Source organism: Triticum urartu, chromosome 7A, assembly GCF_056163025.1.
Source record: "Triticum urartu cultivar PI428250 chromosome 7A, HENAU_Tu73, whole genome shotgun sequence".
In the NCBI taxonomy this organism is placed as follows: domain Eukaryota; kingdom Viridiplantae; phylum Streptophyta; class Magnoliopsida; order Poales; family Poaceae; genus Triticum; species Triticum urartu.
In genome coordinates, this window is record NC_141879.1 from 696,573,229 (window position 1) to 696,596,896 (window position 23,668).

A 23,668-nucleotide genomic window follows, 5' to 3' on the forward strand; every position below is an offset into this window, starting at 1 on the left:
AATTCTAATTTTTGTATACAGTCTTGTCGGAAAATAGGTGCCTGTCATCTAAAACAAATCAGTCACCTGTTAAGCAGAGAAAGAAGAAGGCAGATGGGCCTTTGGATCCCAATTAGACGGTGGAGTGCGAATTGACTGAAAATCAAGATAATTTTTTTTGTGAGGAAAAATCAAGATAATTTAAGTCAATAGTCAGCCCAAAAAAGTGCATAAATTAATTATTGGCATAGAAACCCAGTCTTATCTTTCAGAACTCGATATATTTAGCAATTTCCGTAAGAGAAAAGATATATTTAGCAATATCTTCACGATGCACGAAAGATATAACTGTAGGGAAAGAATTGTGGGGTAGTAAGGTACACACTGCTAAAAAATAGCATTAATGAAATTGACAGTCATCTTGATATACACACTTTGACCGCATAACGCTCTAATATAAATGGGGATGAAGGGAACCCATCTTGAATACTAAACGAAACGTAGATCTGCAAGACTTCTATTTGTAACCAGATAGCTAGCATCTGTCTCTTCCCCTGTTCAGCCAGATTTCTAAGATGGGGAATTCCAGTCGCCACAGCTCCATTTCCCTTGCAGTCATCTTGGTCTTTGCCTTCCTGCTGCTCAACGCTGATCTAGGGTCGTGCGGCTGCTTCAAGCGCATCTTCTCCTTCGGCGACTCCATCACCGACACCGGCAACTTCGCGTACATCAGCCGCAACAGTCCGCCGAGTCCGCCCTCAGTGCCCCCATACGGAGAGACCTACTTCCACCGCCCCACGGGCCGTGCCTCCGATGGGCGTCTCATCATCGACTTCTACGGTGAGTACGTACATGCATGCGCGCATGTGTGTTCCAACAGTTCGAAATTAATCCGTGTGCATGCTGAGTTTGGTGCCTGATGTTGTGTCAGCGCAAACGTTGGGCCTGCCGTTGCTGCCGCCGAGCATTCCCGAGGAGAAGACGGGGAAGTTCCCGACCGGTGCCAACTTTGCCGTTTTTGGCGCTATTGCGCTCAACCCCACGTACTTCATGTCAAGGTACAACTTCAGTCTGCAGCGCGGGTGCCTCGACGAGCAGCTGGCTTCTTTCAAGAAAGTGCTCGCACGGATTGCTCCGGGAGATGGTACGTAACGCATGCAAAAACATACGTTACGGTCAGCTTATCATATTCTAATTACGCCACTTGTCTGCATGCACATGTACTCCATATGTGTTCTTGGTCAACTTATTCTTTCTTTTTTTGGCTGTGATCAGCTGCCACCAAGAGTCTCCTGAGCGAATCCCTGGTCGTCTTTGGCGAGATCGGCGGCAACGACTACAACTTTTGGTTCTTCAATCATACGCACAGCCGGGACACGGCCCAGGAGTACATACCGGACGTGGTTGCCCGCATAGGCGCCGGTGTCCAAGAGGTGATCAACCTCGGTGCCAAGACGGTCCTTGTCCCAGGGAACTTCCCCATCGGGTGCGTGCCGGTTTACCTGAGTGGTAACAAAAGCTACACGTCCACGGACTACGACCAGTACGGTTGCCTCAAGTGGTTCAACGCGTTCTCCCAGATGCACAACCAGTTACTGAAACAAGAGATCACCAAGCTCAAGTCACAGAACCCCGGCGTGAGGATCATCTACGGTGACTACTACGGTGCCTTCATGGAGTTCGTCAAGAATCCTAGCAGGAATGGCATTGACAAGCCTCTGGTGGCGTGTTGTGGTGGCGATGGCCCCTACGGCACTGGCCATCTGTGCGACCAGAACGCGAAGGTTTGCCCCGACCCGTCGAGGTTCGCCAACTGGGACCAAATCCACATGACAGAGAAGGCATACAATGTCATCGCCAATGGGGTGGTCAATGGCCCGTACGCCGACATCCCGTTGCTCCAGGCTTGCTAGGAGAATCCAGTTCCTTCATTTTCAGATTTGAATAATTATTGCGGCTAATGAATACTCCCTTTGTAACAAAAATATAAGACATTTTTTTGGTGACGTCTTATATTTTATTACAGAGGTTGTTACTTTGTACCATATGCGTATCGAAAAGTGCAACAGTGGGAAAATTAAAAATAAATTAAGACATGCATTATTGGCTAGTCTTGTTTTACATATGGTCAGCGGCCAAAAGGTATTATGTGTGACTCCATTATTAGTATATGAAAAGTTTCAAGCATCAAAGGAGTAAAGAATATAAAATTAAATATGCATGAACATTAATGTGTTAGAAATATACCCTACATGCAACATAGTGATGATTATATTCTTATCCATGAGCTATTGAAAGTTCATTGAATAACATCATTTATATTGATTGACAAATACTCCTATGTGACTTGTTTGTGAAACTCTATGCTTGAATGATTATAAACTAGTCCCGAGTCAGAGTTCATGTGAGGACACATATGAATATAAGACTATCACATGTATTGGTTGATGACCATGTTTCACAAGTCATGGTGGTGGGGATGTCAAACTAATAATGTGGCATGTGTTAGGAACGGGTGGTTGGACAAACCCAACTTGACACATAGTATGAATGCTTTTAGTTGTCTTTTACAATGTATATGATATGTCCTTGGAGCCAAGATTGTCGTATGTGTACTTGAGATGCATAGTGACTTACTTAGGGTTGCCAAACGCTACTGCTTTATCGGATGGTTATAAAGGTTTCTTCTTACTCAGCTCGAACAACCACAGTGTAGCTACCAGAGTACCATCCAACATAGAAGATCCATAAAGCTCCTCATCGAATATGGCACAGATGCTACAAGCCATGTTACACTCCAACAAAAAATGCATCCCCGTATCCACCTCAACCCCGCAGAAGGAGCAACTACGGCCATGTTACACTTTAGCAAATAGTGCCTCCATGTATCCACCTCAAACCCGTAGGAGGAGCATGATGTCTTCTTCACCATGTTTCGGTGAACTCAAACTTTGCTCGTAGGTAGGGACGAGCAAGCTATTCACCATTCAAACATCCTTAGATTTAATGGGAGCTTAATGATACGCCCTAAATGTATCTACAAATTTGTTCTATTCATACCATATACTATAATTATGCAAATTTTAGAATTTATTTGAACTAATAAATTAACAAAGTGCTCAAAGCTGATTCTTGATTTTCAGTGATTATGTTTTCAGGGAAAATAGGTATTTTGGACTTACGGGAAAAACAAAAAGATATGAGGATTGTTTTGCACAAAAAGAGAGTGAATAGGCCAGGACCCATGCCTAGAGGAGGCCTAAAGGGGGTTAGAGTGGGAGCCTGGATCCAGCCTAGCGAGCCTTCGGTGCCGAATGGCTCATATATAGCGGCTCCTAGATATTCATCATCTATTATTTTCGCATCCGACACTTCAAGAACTGAAGCGATCTCATCTACAGCCCTATTTCAGTATACTACCGTAGGGGGGGGGGGGAGTCGTCACTTTCTTTGTCAACATCGAGTGTTGATGCTCCCATGACAATGTGTGAGTAGTCCACTCCCTGTACTATGGGTTCATAACAATATCCATGATGCAATATCTCCTTTATTTCTCAGTATAAAGATCGCATGAGGTGCCCTACATGATTGTAATCCATCTGATTTATTTTTAGCGGCGATGTTATCTATGTGATGAATTTTCCTTTTGTTTAGATTATGTGTGATGCCTTTGCATGAGCTATAGTTGTGTATTTTTCTATGATTATTTGATTTCTCCTAGACAACTTTGCTGAATAATCAATAGAGAGGGTTTTGTGCATTATTTTGGTTTGAACTTTGCAAGCATTAGTTCGGTTTAATCTTGCAAGTAGCCTACTGCGGTTAGAATAAGTTGAAAAGTCTTATGGAGAGTGACAACTGATGTACTTTTATGTTACTAGGGATCAGACTACTAATCCCTAGCATTCCATCAGACCAGGTAATGACCGTATGACTAAAGTTGCGATTACCATCTGATCTTCTAAATAGAAAGGCCCGCTCCTCCATATAGCACGGCCCCACTAATTTCTCTGCTAGCGTGCTTCCATAACTGCTCTGCATGCTTCTAGTAAGTGCTCCGGTTAATTGCTCCATGTGTTGTTAGCACATCTCCAAACCAGGAAATTTATGCATGATGTTGCGTACAATACACTGGAGATTTTGATTCAATAGTGGAAGATTTTGCTTCGGTTTGAAATAGATTTGTGTTCACATAATGGGATATTTTTTTATTGTAAGATGACTTTTATGTTTCTCGTAACGAGTTTTTTTTTCACGAAACTGATTATAATTGCACCTCTTTGAAGCGCATCAATTTTTTGCTTCCATCGACTATAAAACTGCTTCCAGTCAAATAGTAATTTGCTTCCATCTAAGAGTAAAATTGTCTTATTTATCACTCTTTTGTTTTCATCAACTAGAGTTGTTTTCAACCAAATAGTTTGTTTCCATCAAAAGAAAAAACATTGCACTATCACAACAACACATGCTTCAAAAGAACTAGCCATTTGCTTCCATGGACCAAAAAATTATGTTCCGCAGTCCCAATAGACAAACAATTTGAATTAAATACATGCTCAAACAAACTGATACTTGCTCGTAGTAGTTTCCTACTTGCTGTTGTACGGGAAGTGACAAACTACCATCAAGTCATTGCCTTCGGCGTGGCTCCTCAAGGTGCACATTATCTTGGTGTAGGAGCATGCATCACTCATCTATGTGGTGCTTCGAACTGTAATTAATGTTTCTTCCAACGAGCTGGTGCTTCCAATGATATATCAAAATCACATGTGAATTGCTTCAAGCAAAACATTTGTTTTCAACTGGACCAATTAAAGGTTTAATTGGAAGCATATAAGCAAGGTATGTTTGGTGAACTAGTTTGGAAGAACAACTGTCTGGCCGAAGCATATAGTTTGGCATTTTGAAGCAATAATAAAGTGGATGGAAGCATACAACCACAATATCTAGCAACATCCTTTAAACGACCAGCCGCATATCGATTCTTCAACATATAATCTGGTTGGCGCTGCTTACTTGTCGAGTGTCGACTGAGGGCATACGAAATGTAATATGTTAGCAATTCTGAAAAAAGGATTAGGTGGAATAAACAAATACATTGGCATGGATGTTCAGATTCATTATCCATTCGTTAGAATCAAGAAAGCTCAGTTGTTGACTCGGGTTAGCAAAGATGTAGGAAGCATGAAAACATGCCAACTCAATATTACAGATATTTATATGAGCACATATCACTCATATTAGATAAGAAAGTAAGCATGACACTATTATGAGGATGCATCTATTGTGTCACCAAGATACAAACTGAACCAATAAGATGATGATTGGAAGCAATTTTCTGGCCTAACGAAAGTTAATATTTACTAAGTAGAATCGCCCTCGTTAGAAACATGGAAATTGTACAAGGTTGATAGGTACCGTTACTTGGAATAACTAATTTTTATATGAAGCATGGACAATTGGTACTGGATAACAAACTGAGCCTGATAGCAAGATGAGGATGCATCTGCACTGTCACCAACTTTCAAACTACACTCATTTTTTCTGATGATAGGTGGAAGCATTTTCCTATACTAGGGTAACAACATGATTATAACGTAGAAGCACCCAGGTGTCAGCTGGACAAAAATGCAAAGGGTGCATTATTAGTGTTAGATGGAAGCATTATTTGTGAAACTCCGTAAAGAGGAAGCAATGAAATAATATTATCTCAATAGTTCTCACCTCACTACAGGAATCAGCTTATTTGCCGTCTGCCATGGCGGATGGCAAAGGAACCAAAAGCGGACGGAAAAGCTCTCTGCCGTCTGCCACCGACGGCAAACCTGCCGGCAAAGATTGTGACGGTAAACATGTTCTTTGCCATCGGTGGCAGACGTCAAAGAATATGGACGGCAAAAACCATGCGTTAGCCACGTTAGGTGGCTAACGGCAGCCTTTGTCGTCCACCAGTGGATGGCAAAGCTGCCCAACCCTTTGCCGTCTGCCTTGTGACGTCAGTAGACCCAGCTCTTTGCCGCCTGCCACGGATGGCAAAGTGACCGAATGGGTCAGCTTCCAGGTTGCACAGGTTGCTGCCACGTGGCTGCTTTGCCGTCCGCGGCAGACGACAAAGTTCCTGTATTGTTATTGTTTTTTCTGTTTTCTATTATATCCCTGCATTTTCAAAAGATATATATGATATATATAGTTTCAACCTCAAACATAGCCCATGTATCAAACGTCTAGCAGTCCATCAATGCAACAGAACACATAGGGTATTAAAAGATCCAATACATACATAGTTTCACGGAGTTCGTCCATATATACAAACATAGTTTCACATTGTTCATCAATACAAGTGAAAACAATAACTAAACACTAGCAGTCCATCAATGCTGCTTCCATGAAGTGAATCAAACCTGCAAAAATGGGAGTAAGAAAGTTAGAAGAAGAAGAAGGCTAGAAGAAGAAGAAGACTAGAAGAAGAAGAAGAAGCAGAAGAAGAAGAAGAAGAAGAAGAAGAAGAAGAAGAAGAAGAAGAAGAAGAAGAAGAAGAAGAACAAGAACAAGAAGACTAGAAGAAGAAGAAGAAGAAGAAGAAGAAGAAGAAGAAGAAAAATAAGAAGAAGACTAGAAGAAGAAAGAAGAAGATAAGACTAGAAGAAGAAGAATAATTTTCTTCTTCTTTTTCTTTTCTCATCTTTCTTCTTCTCTTCTATCTTTTTATCCCTTTCCTCCTCATTCTCATTCTTCTTCTTTTATTCTTTCTTTTTCTATTCTTTCTTTTTCTCCTCTTTCTTGTTTTTCTTCTTCTTATTCCTTATTTGTGTCACTTTAGAGCTAACATAGGTAATTATGCCATTTTTAGCCAACTAATCTTATTATGTCAATTTGGAGGAAAATAAGGTAAGTATAGGTCATTTTTATGCTAACCTACGTGATGATGCCATTTTTGAGCCAACTTACGTAAGTACAGCTCATTTTTTATCTAACTTAGGTAATTATGCCATTTAGGAGGAAAATAAGTTAAGTATATGACATATACGAGAGAACTAAGGTTATTATGCCATTTTTGAAATGAATAAGCTACTTATGTCATAAATGAACTAAATAAGCTAATTATGTCATTTAGGAGGATAATTATCTAAGTATGTCTTTTTTGGGGAAAATAAGGAAAGTATGTGGCATAATAGGGCTAACAAGCATGTACAAAGCTAAGTATGCATTTGTTAAGCAAAACACTAGAGAAAACTTACCCTCATCACAGCAAATGTGATGAAGATCGCAACTAAGGTAACAATTGATCCAACAGCATAATAATACCAAGCCTCATTATCAATGGCATATTTTCTAATCTTCTTAATCTTCAAGCGCATTGCATCCATCTTCAAGCACATTGCATTCACCTTCATCTTGTGATCATCGACGACATCGACAACATACAACTCCAATTTCATCTTCTATTTTTCAATTCTTTTATTTTTTCTTTCAAATTTATTTTTCAAATAAATTTAACTTCTCGACAAGAGGGTCGGTTGCAATTTCCGGTTCACATACCTCCTAGATAAAAATATCTCTATGTCAACTTGATGGCCATAATTGTCATAAATGCAAAATGCAACAAATAGTTATAAAAGGGAATATAGCACATCCGAATCATAAAGTGGGCGAGGGCCGACAGGGACGGATATCAAGACCATGACACTGTATAACAAACAATCATACAAAGTAAGAAAATTATACAACTAACTATATAAATCATACAATCATACAAGTAACTATATAAATCAAGTACAACATAAAAAACTGAATCCCTAATAATAATCTGGATCGTCGGGTTCAATAAATGCTCCGATATCAATAAATGCATCGTCATCGTCACTATCATGAATGAAGTGCTCATCGGGTTCAGCAGCATCAACATGTGGAAGGCCACCTTTATGTAATCGGTCAAGCATTTACATGTCATCCGCAGCAGTAACCTCTTGTTGTTCAGGCTCTTCTTGTTCCGTCTCAGGGGTGAAGTTGGGTTCACTATTGCTGTGTATTTCAATGTTCTGCTGTGAAGTAGAGCGTTTCTTGAAGATTTTTTTGGAAAGATGTGTTTCTTGGAAGAATTCACCTTCATATGTGTCTGTGTTAATGTGAGGTTCATAATCCTCTTCATTGCAGGGAGGTGGTCAAACACGTGGCGGCACTTCATAAACGACATTCCAACCATTCAGATTTGGATCAGTTTGGCAGGCCCACGGTAGATAGAAAACTTGGGTCGCCTGTTAAGCCGTAATATAGACATCGGGAACATCTAAATGGGTGCTTTGTTTGATTTCGATTAGCCCTATATGTTCATTAGTCCTTCTAGTCTCCTTCGGCTGGAACCAGTAACATTTGAAGACTACGACGTTCGGTGCGTTTTGACCATAGAATAGAAGTTCATAAATTTCTTCAACTCTCCCATAATACTCTGCCTCCTTGCTTTGCCAGAAGCTCATACTCTTTGATGGTTTCCTTTTGGATCACCGCTCATCCAGGAATTAGGAGACGTATCGATTGTATCAAAATATATTTGGGAATAAGAGCAGTTCAAAGGAATTAGAAGTTGTGAAACAATGTACGCGAGAACTTACTCGATGTGCGGCCGCACTTCTGTTAGGTTGGTGAAGATATACAAGGAAATGGTCCACCATTCTTGGACATCCAACGATATTGGTTTCGAAGCATCGGCTGGTGCAAGATTCCCTCTGAATAGGCTGAGGTTGGATTTATGGTCGCTAGAATTGTACCAAGGCTTTGGATTATGCAAATGACGATTTTTTTGCTTCATAGTGTGTTGTCACGAAGTTTGCCGCCTCCTCAGTAATTAATGCCTCGGCCATCGATGCTTCAAATCGACGTTTATTTTTACATTTTGCTCGGAGCGTCTTCTTCATCCTCTCAGCTGTGTAGCACCAATGATTTTGGACGCCCCTCCCCCCAATCTTGCCTTGGTCCGGAAAGGCAAATATATTTCAGTTACCTTCACATCCAAGTCACAGAACTTTTGCTCCACGATCCTCTCCAAGCTCTCTTGGTTTTGAGTTAGGGTGGCCAGTCCCTTCTCAATCCCCAGAGTGGAGGCAATCAAGTAGCCAAGCTGATCTTGCTTGCTCTTCAGAAGATACTGAGATGCTTCTTCAGTAGTTGGCATCCTAGCAGCCTTTTCAGCTTTTGCCTTCTCCTTCTTGGCTTGTGCGTGCACAGAAGATGGTTCATCCTCATTCATAACCACAGTGTTGTCCTCGAAGTCTGGATAGATAGGCATGTGCTCCTTGTCCAGCAGATATGTATCAGTGCCCATCTTGGAGTTGATCAGCTCTTGGATCTGTGGGGCATACCCACAACTCCTCTTCTGATCTGCAGCTGTCCTCTTGATAGTCTCAACTATTAGGCTCATGACTTTGAACTTCTGTGGGACATCAAAGATGTGAAGCAAGTTAATTGCATGGCCTCTGATCATCTTGTGATCACCTGACTTTGGCAAGAGAGTGTGCCTAAGGATCCAGTTGATGGTTGGCAAGCCGGACAGAAGGTAATGTACAAATCCGAACTTATGTGTCTCAAGAGCAGCATCTGGGATCTCCTTGTACATGTGTGCCATGGTGTTGTGATCCTTCTTCTTGTTGGCATAGACATCCAAGTCATCTTCACTCTCTTTTGGGGCATTGATCAACTTTTCCCATTCAGCAACCGTGGACTGGTACCTCATACCTTCAGACATCCAGACAATCCTTCCATCTGGGTAGAAATGAGCTGTGGAGTAGAACTACATGATGAGCTCATCATTCCATTTTGTGAGCTTCTGAGCCACAAACTCATCGACTCCACAAGCCCTGAAACTGTCATGTACACCTGGATAGTGATCCTCATTCTCCTTGATGTAGTCCCAGTCGACCCATGTCACACACTATGGGCTTCTTGTCAAGCAACACTGTCTCATAGAAGTCCTGTTGTTCCTTTGTATGGAACTTGTTGTCCACAGCAGTCCTCCTCCTGGTGGCATATGGATCTGACTCTCTCCATAGCCTCAGACCTGAGTCCTTCCTGATCTTCATGTTCTCAGCAACTGGATGAGCATCATTGTGATATGGGATTTTTGGTTTCAGCTTCCTCAAGACATGTGACTCATCATCTTCTTCTTCCAATTCAGCTTCAGGCACTGGGGCCTTGTTCTTCTCCTCAGCAGGGATGTTCCTGGTGCTCCTCTTTGGTTTTGGCTTTGGAGCTAGAGCTGCAGCCTTTGGAGCAGTCTTAGGCTTAGATGGAACAGCCCCTGCCCTGATGGCATCACCCATAAGCTTCTGAGCTTTGGGTGCTGGTGCAGCATCTTCTTCCTCTTCCTCTTCAGAATCTCTCATGATTGAGGATCTCCCAAGAACTCTAGCAGTGGTCTTCTTGACCCTCTCCTTCCTCTTCTTCCCTTCTGCAGTAGCCTCTTTGAGTTCATATTCCAAAGGGACTTGAGTAGATGCTCTGGCCTTAGACATTGGAATTCTCTTTGCAGGCAGTTTGGTTTTCATGCCAGGCTTAGTGGTAGCAGTAGTGCTATATTCCTTCTTAACCACTTTCTTCTTGGAAGTAGCCTCATCCTTAACTGCCACATAGTCTTCATCCTCATATTCAGAGGTCTTCTTCTTTCTGGCCCTGGTGCCAGCTTTGGGTAAGTTGCTTGGGGTGCTCCTGCTGCCATCATATGAGCTGCTAGAGGGACTAGTGCCCTCACTCAAGTGAACCTTCTCCTCTGACTTGTTCTGGCTGTCACTCTGATTAGACATATTGCAAACACTGACAGCAGACCCTGTGAATAGATATAGATGAGATAGAGTGGATGAGCATCACAAAATGCAGAGGTTTTTGCAAAAGAATGAGTCAAAAACTTAGTTTTAGTTTTCCACAGAAAGCATTTCGGATCAACCGATTTGTAAACTCGGTGATACCGAAGCAGCTGTTGGAACCTAAACTAGTGAACTCGGTCAGACCGTGTCACAGTTCGGTGGCACCGAGACTGCTAGGGTTTGACAAAGTCCTGAACTCGGTCACACCGATTTGCAATTCTCGGTCAGACCAAAAATTACATGTGCAATGGCCTGAGCCGAATCGGTGGTACCGAGTTCCACAACTCGGTGGGTCCGAGATGGTTTCGGCGGAAACCTAACCCTAAATTCTCAATTCACGACTAAACTACAGAGTGTTTTGACTGGATAAGAATGATCTCAATCGTGGCAAGATACATGGCGAACACAATGTGCTAGGAATCAGATAGGGATAGCACAGTGATCGAGTTCATACCCTAGTTCGGCGATGAACTCGCTACGACGGCAACGGCGGGGATGATTCCCGTTGACGGAGGCGGAGACCAGCGACAGGAGGCGGCTGGCGACGAGGAGGACGATACGGAGACCCTGGAGGCATAGCGAGCTAAGCGCTGGTCGAGGAGGTTAGGAAAGTTTTCTAAAATTTGACCCGTGGATATATATAACCCGACCCTGTCGGTGTGACCGAGTGGAACAACTCGGTGGCACCGAGATGCATAACTGCAAGCAGTTACTGCAACTCGGTGTGACCGAAAAGTTCAAATTGGTTGCACCAAGATTGAAAACCTAGATCGACTTAGTGATCTCGGTATGACCGAAATGGGTGAATCGGTCAGACCGAAACACACAAAGAAGTTTTGGAAGTTTAAGTCTATGACGAATCGGGGACTCTGAGTGCTCCTCACACAGAGTGGTTCAAATCTGACTTGATCAAATTTTGTGATGCAGCATGAATAGAGTTTGAGACGAGAAAATCATAGATAGCTAGAGAAGGTTCTTAGGCATTCTTGTCCATCCACTTGGCCAAAAGAAAAGGAAACCAATCAATCAAAACAACAAGTGGATGTCCTCGAATGAGTAAATTATGCAACCAACATGCTCACACAATAAAATGGCAAATGAAATATGTGGCAAATCATGCACAAACAATTCTAGCATCTATCAAGCAATTGGCGATGACTAGGTCATCTATATTATGAGTATATTGACTTAGGAGTCAAATGAGAACATTTGATCATAGGTCATACTCATCGTTTAAGCACAAGTGGGGTTACCACTTTTACATAAAGCGTTGTTGTGTTCACACCATTAGAGTTGCTTTAACTCAATTGTTAGAGTAAAGCTCCCCCCTAGATGTGAGACTCCCCCTAAGAGGGATGAACTAACCTTGGGTTTTGTCGATGATGACTTCATGTATGTGTTGAAGATGTGGATGCTCTATGTTGATGTAGATCATTTGGAGCTATCCTTTGGAGTGAGTTGCACTTTCAATACCTACACGGGTTAGTCCCACAAGGAACAAACAAGGATATCCATAGACATAGAATGATGCACACACAGGATGATGTCTATGAAAGCTTTAGGTTACTTTGTCCCTTGTCTTACCAACAAGAGGGTTTGTGACTCGTTGAACTAGTGCAAGATGTGGAAGTTGATTGCACTTGTTTTTCCCAAAATGATAAGAGTGAAGTATATTGGCGGAGTCACCCTCAAGAACTCTCTAGTTCTTCTTCTTCGGGATCCACACCATCTTGATGGGAATCCTCGGAGTTGTAGTTGTACTTGATGAAGTGGAACTTGATGTAGTCTTGGGAACCCACTTGACCAAGGCCTTAGGAGCTTCTTCAAATGCATCAGTTTCCTCTTGAAGCCTGTCCTTGCCTTTTTGCTTGTGGTCTTGTGGTGGAAGATCATCTTGAGCTTGTGTCCCTTTGGATGAAGTAGGATCATACTTATCTTGTTGAGGAACAAACTTCATCTTGGGGTATTGATCTTCTTCCCACTCAACTCCATTGGCATTGAACTTTCGTTCAAAACCAATACCTTGATTCTTCCGGTGCCTTCCTTGCTTGCATACAATTTCCTCGAATTGCTTGCTCCCGGCAAGGCTCTTGTAAACACCTTTCTCTATAATTCCCTTCAATAAGCTATTTTCTTGCTCAAGTGTAACTTGGCTAAGAGAATCATTAGTGGAATCAAGAGAACTACTAGAAGCAACAACATTGGATTTAGCATGATTATTGTTACTACTAGAGGAAGAATCTTTCTTGTTCTTGTTACTAGACTTGACTTGAGGCATGTAAGTGGATAAGAGTAAATGCTTGGCAATGGAAGAAGAACTTTTCTTGCAAAGATCATCATTGATTGCCTTTAAGAACTCATGCTCTTGCTCAAGGTTGAGCTTTTCAAAACGTAATTTCTCATGAGTCCTTAAAAGTTCTCGATGATCCCCTAAGATAGTTTCATGAGCTAACTTAAGAGTGTTTAGTTCTTTAGTTAGAGACTCAATCTTCTCCTTATCATTGTCATTCGTTTCATCATAGTATTCATCACTATAGTTGTCAACAAGTAACTCATCATCACCTAACAAGTCATCTTCATCACTATTGAAATCAACATACTCGGGGGTGTGATACCTTTGGACCTTTGGCCATGAAGCATCTTCCAATTCCTTCATTTGGTGAATCAAATATGTCGTAGGAGTTGGTTGACACAAGTGCTAGACCGGCAACACCTTCATCTTGATTATATTCGGAGTCGGAGTGATAGTTTCTCTGGGAGTCATTGTCGGAGTCGGAGCCGGATACCCATTCACCAACATGAGCTTGATGTCTTCGTTTTGTGTAGCTCCTTGATGACTTGTCCTTCCTTTCCGAATCCTTGCTTCTCCGTGAGGGTCTTCGTTCATACCGATCATCCCTACTCCTTCTCTCCCTTGATGGTGATTCTTCTCTTCTACTTCTTCTTTTGGGAGAATCTTCTCTTCTCTTGTGGGGAGCCGTACACTCATTGGAGTACTGTCCCGGTCTTCCACAATTATAGCAGTTTCGCTCTCGATTAGAAGATCTTTTGTCATTGTAGGACCTTGACTTGAAACTTCTCTCTTTGCTTCTATTCTTGTAGAACTTGTTGAAGTTATTCACCATTAAGCTCAATTCTTCATTGAAGGTTTGTTTCTCACTTGATGATGTGGGAGCTTCACATGAGGCTTTGTAAGCACCATTTGACTTGTTATGGAGCTCCTCCTTATCCTTGAGTGACATCTCATGAGCAACAATTCTTCCAATGAGTTCCGTTGGCTTGAGATCTTTGTAATTTGGCATCATTTGGATCAATGTGCATACGGTATCATATTTTCCATCCAAGGCTCTTAGGATCTTCTTTATGATGAATTTGTCGGTCATCTCTTCACTTCCTAAGCTGGCAATCTCATTTGTGATAAGAGCAAGCCTAGAGTACATTTCAGCGACACCTTCACCATCCTTCATTTTGAACTTGTCAAGTTGACTTTGAAGAACATCCAACTTGGATTCCTTGACGGAGTCGGTACCTTCATGCATGTCAATCAAAGTGTCCCAAATTTCCTTTGCATTCTCAAGATGGCTGATTTTGTTGAAATCTTTGGGGCACAATCCGTTGAAGAGGATATCACAAGCTTGATCATTGTATTGTAGCATCTTCAACTCATCCGCAGTAGCTTCACGATTCGGTTCTCTCCCATTAAAGAATTCACCTTGCAAGCCAACACAGACAATAGCCCATACGACGGGGTTATGTCCAAGAATATGCATTTTCATCTTATGCTTCCAACTAGCAAAATTAGTACCATCAAAGTAAGGACCTCTACGGTGATAATTTCCCTTGCTAGACGCCATACTCTCCTAGGTTGTGTAACCGAGGCTATGACCACCAAAAGCTATGGAAATCAAAGCAAATGGAGACCAAAGCTCTGATACCACTTGTAGGATCGAAAGTATGCCTAGGGGGGTGATTAGACTACTTGACCAAATAAAAATCTATCTTTTTTCCCAATTTTAGTCTTTGGCGGATTTTAGCTATCTTAGCACAAGTCAAGCAATCTTAACACAATTCAAGCAAGCATGCAAAGAGTCTATGAGCAGCGGAAAGTAAAGCATGCAACTTGCAAGAATGTAAAGGGAAGGGTTTGGAGAATTCAAACGCAATTGGAGACACAGATGTTTTTGTCGTGGTTCCGATAGGTGGTGCTATCGTACATCCACGTTGATGGAGACTTCAACCCACGGAGGGTAACGGTTGCGCGAGTCTACGGAGGGCTCCACCCACAAAGGGTCCACGAAGAAGCAACCTTGTCTATTCCATCATGGCCATCGCCCATGAAGGACTTGCCTCACTAGCGGTAGATCTTCACGAAGTAGGCGATCTCGTTGCCCTTACAAACTCCTTGGTTCAACTCGACAATCTTTGTCGGAGGCTCCCAAGTGACACCTAGCCAATCTAGGAGACACCACTCTCCAAGAAGTAACAAATGGTGTGTTGATGATGAACTCCTTGCTCTTGTGCTTCAAATGATAGTCTTCCCAACACTCAACTCTCTCTCACAGGATATGGATTTGGTGGAAAGAAGGTTTGAGTGGAAAGCAACTTGGGGAAGGCTAGAGATCAAGATTCATATGGTAGGAATGGAATATCTTGGCCTCAATACATGAGTAGGTGGTTCTCTCTCAGAAAATGTGTTTTGGAAGTGTAGGTATGTTCTGATGGCTCTCTCCTCGAATGAAGAGTGGGTGGAGGGGTATATATAGCCTCCACACAAAAACTAACTGTTACACACAATTTACCAATATCGGTGAGACCGAACTGAAAAACTCGGTCGGACCGATTTAGCAAACCTAGTGACCGTTAGGATTTTCGGTGGGACTGAGATGCAACTCGGTAGGACCGATATGGTTAGGGTTAGGGCATAACGTAATCTCGGTGTGACCGGTTACACAAACTTGTGGGACCTATTTTGGTAACAAGCTAACCAGATAGTTGGTTAGGTAAACTCGGTGGGACCGATCACTCATTTCGGTGGGACCGAAATGTTACGAAAGAGAAACAGAGAGTTTATATTGCAATCTCGGTGGGACCGACCGCTCATCTCGGTAGGACCGAAATGTTACGAAGGGAAACAGAGAGATTACAACCCCATCTCGGTGTTACCGAAATCCCTATCGGTGAGACCAATTTGCCTAGGGTTTCTGGCTGTGGCTGTGACATTTGAAACTCGGTGGCGCCGGATAGAAAGAATCGGTAGGGCCAAGTTTGACTTTTAGTTTAGGTCATATGTTGATGTGGGAAGGTAGTTGAGGGTTTTGGAGCATATCACTAAGCACTATGAAGCAAGCAAGCCATTAAGCAACACCTCATCCCTCCTTGATAGTATTGGATTTTCTTATAGACTCAATGTGATCTTGGATCACTAAAGTATAAAATGTAGAGTCTTGAGCTTTGAGCTTGAGCCAATCTTTTTGTCCTTAATATTTTGAGGGATCCACATTCCTCATCCATGCCATGCCATTCATTGAGCTTTTCCTAAAATATTAATCTTGGAATAGCATTAGCTCAATGAGCTATATGTTGTTCGGAATTACCAAAACCACCTAGGGATAGTTGCACTTTCAAGGAGGGAGTATCGGGGCAGCGCACATCGACGGCGGCGTGAGCGGGCGCGGCGTCAGGGTCTGATGCGGCGTGGGCGGGTGCAGCGTCGGCGGCGGGGAAGGGGCGGCACAGAGAAAGGGGATTGATCGGATCGAGCGAGAGTGAGAGAGAGGAAAGAGATGTATGGCTCTCTAGGTATAGCTAAGTTAGCTATAGCGTGGGGCAGAAAAACGCGCTATAGCTAACTTAGCTATAGCGCGGGGCAGAAAAACGTGCTATAGCTAAGTTAGCTATAGCGCTGGTCTAGCAAAACAACGCTATTGCTAACTTTTTTCTTTATATTTATATTTTTCTTTTTCTTAGCTATAGCGCTGCCCAGGATAAAACGCGCTACTGCTGACTTTTTTTCTTTATTTGTTTCCTTTTTTTATTTTTCTTTTTCTTAGCTATAGCGCGACACTACTAGGAAAGGGGCTATAGATAATATGGACACTAATGGCGCACCAGACATGTGGTGCGCCACTCCTATATAGCAGTGGCGCACCATGTGTTGGTGCGCCACTACTAACATATCTTTTTTTCCAAAAATACTAATGGAGCACCAGGGCATAGTGCGCCATTAATAGTTTTAACTAGTAATGGCGCACCACTCATCCCATGCGCCACTACTATCTTTTTTTGCAAAACTACTAATGGCGCACCACCAGCTGGTGCGCCATTAGTAACCAGGGTTATTAATGGTGCATTTGTAGGTGGTGCGTCATTAGTAACCTGGGACCAGCTAGATATTTTGGACAACCACCTACACACTCACTTTCCCCACTTCATTCTCTCCACCTCCTCCTCCAAGATTGTCTCGACTGCCTCCTCCTCCTCACCTCATTTGCACCATAGATTCAGCCGAATTAAGTGGTTAAATTACCTTTTTTTGAAAGGTAAGTAAGGGGAAAGCTTTATTTATGTTGTAGATCTACTTTTTTCTCCCTCCAACAACGTGCACATGCACTTTTTATGGCCTAGCTAGATCTATGTATGTTTGTGGTGTTGCATATATGTTTGTGTTTGCAGATACCGGTATTTGAAATACGATAGTTGCCAATATTTTGCCGGAATGTTGATTCATTTCTGTTTCGGCGAGAATTTTGGCACTATGCATTCTTTTTGGTCCTATTTTTAGGGAAAGTCATGCCAAATTTTTTCTTGGTTCTAAAATATCGTTTTGCTCTACCCCGCAGGCGACCATGGTCCACACGATGACCGAAGGCATCATGAATTGGTTTTTGAGCTCCGCGAAGGCCGAGATGCTTCAAAAGAACGAGACGAAGCTAAGATGTCCGTGTCGAAGATGCAAGCTGAAGAGCCTTATTGCGGACCCGGATTCCGGGCATGTGCCGGACCACCTACTCTTGCATGGTTTCATGGATGGCTATCGGTGGCAAGGTGATGAAGATGACTATGAAGTCATCCATGGGGGCCGGGCAAGAAATGAGGAAGGGCAGCAGGACAACCACCGCGGCGAGGGCGGGCAAGAAGACGAAGAATCTCCAGGACATGATCACGGCGGCGATGCTGTACACAGTCATCATGTAGAAGATGCCGGACATGATGATGAGTGAGGGTGTCCTAGATTAGGGGGTCTACGGACAGCCGGACTATATCCTTTGGCCAGAATGTTGGACTATAAAGATACGAGATCGAAGACTTCGTACCGTGTCCTGATGGGACTCTACTTGGCGTGGAAGGCAAGCTAGGCAATACGGATATGCATATCTCCTCCTTTGTAACCGACCTTGTGTAACCCTAGCCTCCTTCGGTGTCTATATAAACCGGAGGGTTTTAGTCCGTAGGACAACATACAATCATATCATAGGCTAGCTTCTAGGGTTTAGCCTCTCTGATCTCGTGGTAGATCAACTCTTGTAGTACTCATATTATCAAGAATAATCAAGCAGGACGTAGGGTTTTACCTCCATCAAGAGGGCCCGAACCTGGGTAAAACATCGTGTCCCCTGCTTCCTGTTACCATCCGCCTTAGACGCACAGTCCGGGACCCCCTACCCAAGATCCGCCGGTTTTGACACCGACAATGAGGAAGATCAAGACGAAGGGCATGATCATGAAGATGAAGATGCTGGAGCAGACGACGATGGACCATCGATGGGCTGGGTGCAGGACACTCATATTCAAGAGCTGCTTCTCAAGCAGACGGATAACGCAAGAGTTGCCGCCCGAGAGAAAGCCAAGCTGGATCAACTTGAGATAGACACGGTTACTCCATTGTATGAAGGATGCAGGCCCGCAGATACCCGCCTGAAAGTAACGCTCATGGCTCTGGAGATGAAGGTAAAACACAAAATGACCGACGCATGCTTCGACGAGAACATGTCATTCTGGCACGAACGTCTTCCCAAGGGGAACAAGTGCCCAACTAGTTTCGAGGAGGCGAAGAAAATTGTGTGTCCTCTGGATTTACTGCACGTGGAATACCATGTGTGCATGAACAATTGCATCATTTATCGGGACGAGCACATGGAGTCTACCATATGTCCGGCGTGCGGTGTCACTCGATACAAGAAGAGGAAGAAAGCTCCTCGAAAAGTGGTGTGCTACTTTCCGATCACTCCTCGTCTGCAGCGGTATTTCGCGGACCCGAAGGTAGCAAAGCTCCTGCATTGGCACACTGATAGGGAGAAGAAGCGAGAAGATGACGCAAATGATCCGGAGATAAATAAAAAAGACAAGATGTTGAGTCACCCTAAGGATGGGAGCTAGTGGCAAGCGTTGAACTTCGAACACCCAGAATTTGGGAACGATCCAAGGAACATCGTGCTGGGCGCGAGCACCGATGGAGTCGATCCATTTGGCAGCTAGAGAAGCACACATAGCACCTGGCCTGTGTTTGTGTGGATGTACAACCTTCCCCCTGGTTGTGCATGAAGAGGAAGTACATTCACATGAGTATGCTAATTGAAGGGCCAAAATAACCAGGGAATGACATCAATCTGTATCTGGGGCTGCTGAAAGAGGAGCTAGACACGCTGTGGAAAATGCCAGCCAATACGTGGGACGCCGCAGAGAAATAATATTTCCCTATGAGAGCCGCACTGCTCACGACGGTGCAGGACTATCTCGGTTAAGGATATGTCGCGGGGCAGGTGGTCCACGGATTTTTTGGATGCGTCAGGGGCATGGATGACACAACGTATCGCCATCTAGATAAAGATCCTGGGTCTTCGAAAACCGTGTTCATGGGACATTGAAGGTGGCTTTGTGACGATGACCCGTGGAGAAATCACAAGGATCTGTTCGATGGTGAAACCGAACCCCAAAGACGCCCGCATACGAGGAGCGGCGAGGAAATTGACGAGCTGTTGAATAATTGGAAAGATTGCCCACTGCCGGGAAAGGAGCAGAAGGCGCCAGAGCCGGGAAAGAAGTGAAAGGCGCCAGAGCCGCTGCTGAAGGTATGGAAAACGAGGTCTGTTTTCTGGGACTTTCCGTACTGGAAGATCCACTGTGTGCCTCACAGCCTTGATGTCATGCATATCATGAAGAACGTGTGCGAGAGTCTGCTTGGTACCCTGCTCAACATGCCAGAGAGGACCAAAGATGGGCCGAAAGCAAGGGCAGATTTGAAATCAATGGGCATCAGGGAGGAGCTTCATGCTAATGATGATGATGATGATGAGGCAAAGCAGGACACGGAAAGTCTTTGCAAAGGCAAAAAGGCCAAGAAGACCGGAAATGACTTCCCTCCCGCGTGCTTCACTCTAAGTCAAGAGGAGATCGATCAGTTTTTCACCTGCCTCGCAGGAGTAAAACTTCCTTACGGTTACGCGGGGAAGATAAGAAGATACCTAGACTCAGCAAAGCAGAAGTTCAGCGGGATGAAGTCTCACGACTGTCACATGCTGATGATGTAGATACTTCCAGTTGCAATCCGTGGGATCATGGACGCGCACGTCCGTGAAACGCTATTTGGCCTATGCAACTTTTCGACGTCATCTCTCGGAAGTCAGTTGGCGTGAGGCAACTCAGAAGGCTACAGGAAGAGATCGTGGTGATACTATGCGAGCTTGAGATGTACTTCCCGCCCGCATTCTTCGACGTTATGGTGCATCTGCTGGTCCATATCGTGGAGGATATCATCCAACTCGGGCCGACGTTCCTACATAGCATGATGCCGTTCGAAAGGATGAATGGTGTCATCAAAGGATATGTTCGCAACATGTCACGTACAGAGGGAAGCATAGCCAGGGGCTTTCTGACCGAAGAGTGCATCTCCTACTGCATGAATTTTCTAGGCATCGAGAACCCCGTTGGTCTGCCTGTCAACAAGCACCTCGGCAGGCTCGCTGGATGGCGTCACCATGAGGGTCGCCGCGAAATGCATGTCGACTTCGAGGGTCGACTCGCCGACTTTGAAAGAGCAAACCTAGTCGCGCTACAACACATAGACTTGGTCGATCCTTGGGTGGTAGAGCACAAAACCTTTATTGAGAAGACGTACAATGACCGAGGCCAACAGAGGACGGACGGAGATATAATCAAAGAGCACAACTCATGTTTCACGCGTTGGTTCAAGCAAAAGCTTCTGTCGTACCCTTTACATGAGAATTCTTCCACGGAAGAACAACTCATATTCGCCTTGTCACAGGGCGCCGAGCACAACCTGATGACATATGAGGCGTACGATATTAACGGCTACACATTCTACACCGAGGGAAAGGACATGAAGAGCGATGGTTATCAGAACTCCGGGGTAACGATGGAATCCTACACCGGTGACGACAAGGACAGATACTACGGAAGGATCGAGGTGATCTAGGAGTTGTGCTACGCTGGAGAGAAGGTCCCGATGTTCTGTGACAGATGGGCCAAGAGCATCATAAAAGATGACCGGTATTTCACCACCATGGTTATACCCGAAACCAAATCCAAGACCGCGGGCGCAAACGTCACCGCGAATAATGAGCCATGGGTACTGGCTTCCCAAGTGGACCAATCCTTTTTCATTACCGACCCATCAAAGCCCAGTCATGTTGTCGTGAGGAGAGGCAAAAGGAAGATCATCAGAATGGATGGAGTCGCCAATGAGCAAGACTTCGAAAAGTACGGCGACCCGAAGATGGAACATGACGACGACGATGAAGTACCAGCATACACCACAAGAAGAAGCAGGACCACCCTACCTAAAGGACTTCCGTTCAAGAGAAGAACTCCATTTATGAAAAATAAGGGCAAGAAGATTGTGAACAGATAGCTAGCTAAGATCGATTGTATTTAAATTGTAGCCTTCATTTCCCGATTGTATTTCGACATATTGAAATGATATTTCTTCTGTTCTAGTGTCCTCATGAATATTTATTTATGTTTATTATGGTATTGAATTTCTAATTCACAAAAATTATTGAATTTGTTAATATTTTTTGAACTCGTGAATATTTTTAAATTTAATTCATGGGCACTTTTTGAATTCATGAATATTTTTTCAAATTTGATGATATTTTTTCATATTCAATATGAAAAAATATTGAATATCCATGAGGACACTCGATCTCGATCCCCCTCCATCTCGATCGCTACCCCCCCCCTCGCCAGATCCCCCTCGCCGCCGAGCACCCCCCGCACCCTCCCCCGCTCCACCGTCGCCGACGACCCCCCGCACCCTCCCCCGCTCCACCGCCGACGACGACCCCCCGCACCCTCCCCCGCTCCACTGCCGCCGCCGACCCCCCGCACCCTCCTCTGTCTCCTCGCTCGGTTCCCCCAACGGAATTGGCCGAGCGCACCACCCACCCCCTCCCTTCCCCCCGAGCGAGACCTAGGGTTCAAGACGCCGCTGCCGGCCCTCCGCTAGGCAACAAAAAATCCTAAAAAAATTACTATTGGCGTACCGCTAGGGGGTGCGCCATTGCTATCCAAAAAAAGATTATTAATGGCGCACCTCTAGGGGGTGCGCCATTGCTATCCAAAAAAAACATTACTAATGGCGCACCGCATGGAGGTGCGCCATTGCTATCAAAAAAATTACTAATGGCGCACCGCTAGGGGTTGTGCCATTGCTAACCCTCCCCCCACTAAAATCCCCAATCCCCTTTCCCCCAATCGATCACATCTCTCTCAGCCCCCCACCCATTGTGCCGACCCACTGCGTCACCGCCACCGCCGCTGCCCCGACCCACTGTGCCGCAGCCGCCCCCGCGCTCCCGCCGCCTCCCTCTCCCCATCCTCCCCTTCCTCCCCCTCCGAGCCCACCCCGACGCGTCTCCGTCTCCAGGCCGTCGAGCACCGAAGCAGGCCCCGACCCACCTTGATGAACCGGACCTCCGCCACGCCAGCTCCTCCCTCCCTCCGCCTGCCCCCTCCGCCGCGTGGATCCCTCGCCGCAGGCCGGTCCCCCCAATCCAGGCCGCCGCCCGAACTCAAGTCTGCAGCCTCTCCTCCTCAAGAAGAAGAAGAAGAGGAACACTAGCCTCTTCCTCCTCTTCTGGACAAGGGTACGAACCCGTCTTTCCCTTCTCTTCTTCCCTTTCTAGTTTTCTTCTTCGTTTCCCGCATCTCATGCGTGCGTATGTGCAACTTAAATTCCGTTTGTTATCTGGGTTGAACTCTCTAGGTTTCTACCAACTTTAGAAGGCCAGTGTTGTCAAGTTATTCGTTTCATGCAGACTTTCTAATATTGTTGAACTTAAATTCCTTTTTTATCTGGAGCATTCAAAATCATTGTAATCTGATGGACCGGACTGAAACTAGGTGAACCAATGAGCAATTTCCCTTGTAGGAAAATTACAGGCAAGGTTCCAGGTGCCAGTACTGCTAAGTGCTAATTATGCTGGTCACTGGCACAACGAGTCATTCTTGCTCTACACGTCAGCAACTTTGCTAGTTTGCTGGGTTTTGTCTCCGACCATCATGTCGTGATGATTTTGCAGGTACCCCGAGAGGCCCTTGAGTTTGTCGGAATGTCGATTAACTTCCGTTCCGGCAAATTCGGGTACTCCATATGTCCTATTTTCAACAAAGGTCATGCTGAAATTTTCCGTGAATTTTAGCATGACTTTGCTAAAAAAGGACATATGGGGTACTTGCGACTAATGCATGGGCCGGGGTATCTTAGTACTTAATTAAGTAGGATCAACTGCCCCTTTATTCTTGCTGCATTAAACCATAGGTGGCAATAGAGCTAAGTGATTAGGCCCAACTTAGAATTCTCCTTCCCTTTTCTTGAT

At 44.4% G+C, this 23,668-nt stretch overlaps 1 protein-coding gene across 1 annotated transcript; it reads left to right on the forward strand.

The window, feature by feature from the left end:
• The first annotated feature begins 513 nt into the window (after window positions 1–513).
• Window positions 514–1,932, forward strand: LOC125525884 (GDSL esterase/lipase At1g28600-like). The gene is made up of 3 exons (XM_048690891.2): window positions 514–819; window positions 911–1,123; window positions 1,255–1,932. The coding sequence occupies exons 1-3, from the start codon at window positions 555–557 to the stop codon at window positions 1,890–1,892; spliced, it is 1,116 nt and encodes a 371-aa protein (XP_048546848.2). The 5' UTR covers window positions 514–554; the 3' UTR covers window positions 1,893–1,932.
• The last annotated feature ends 21,736 nt before the right edge of the window (window positions 1,933–23,668 follow it).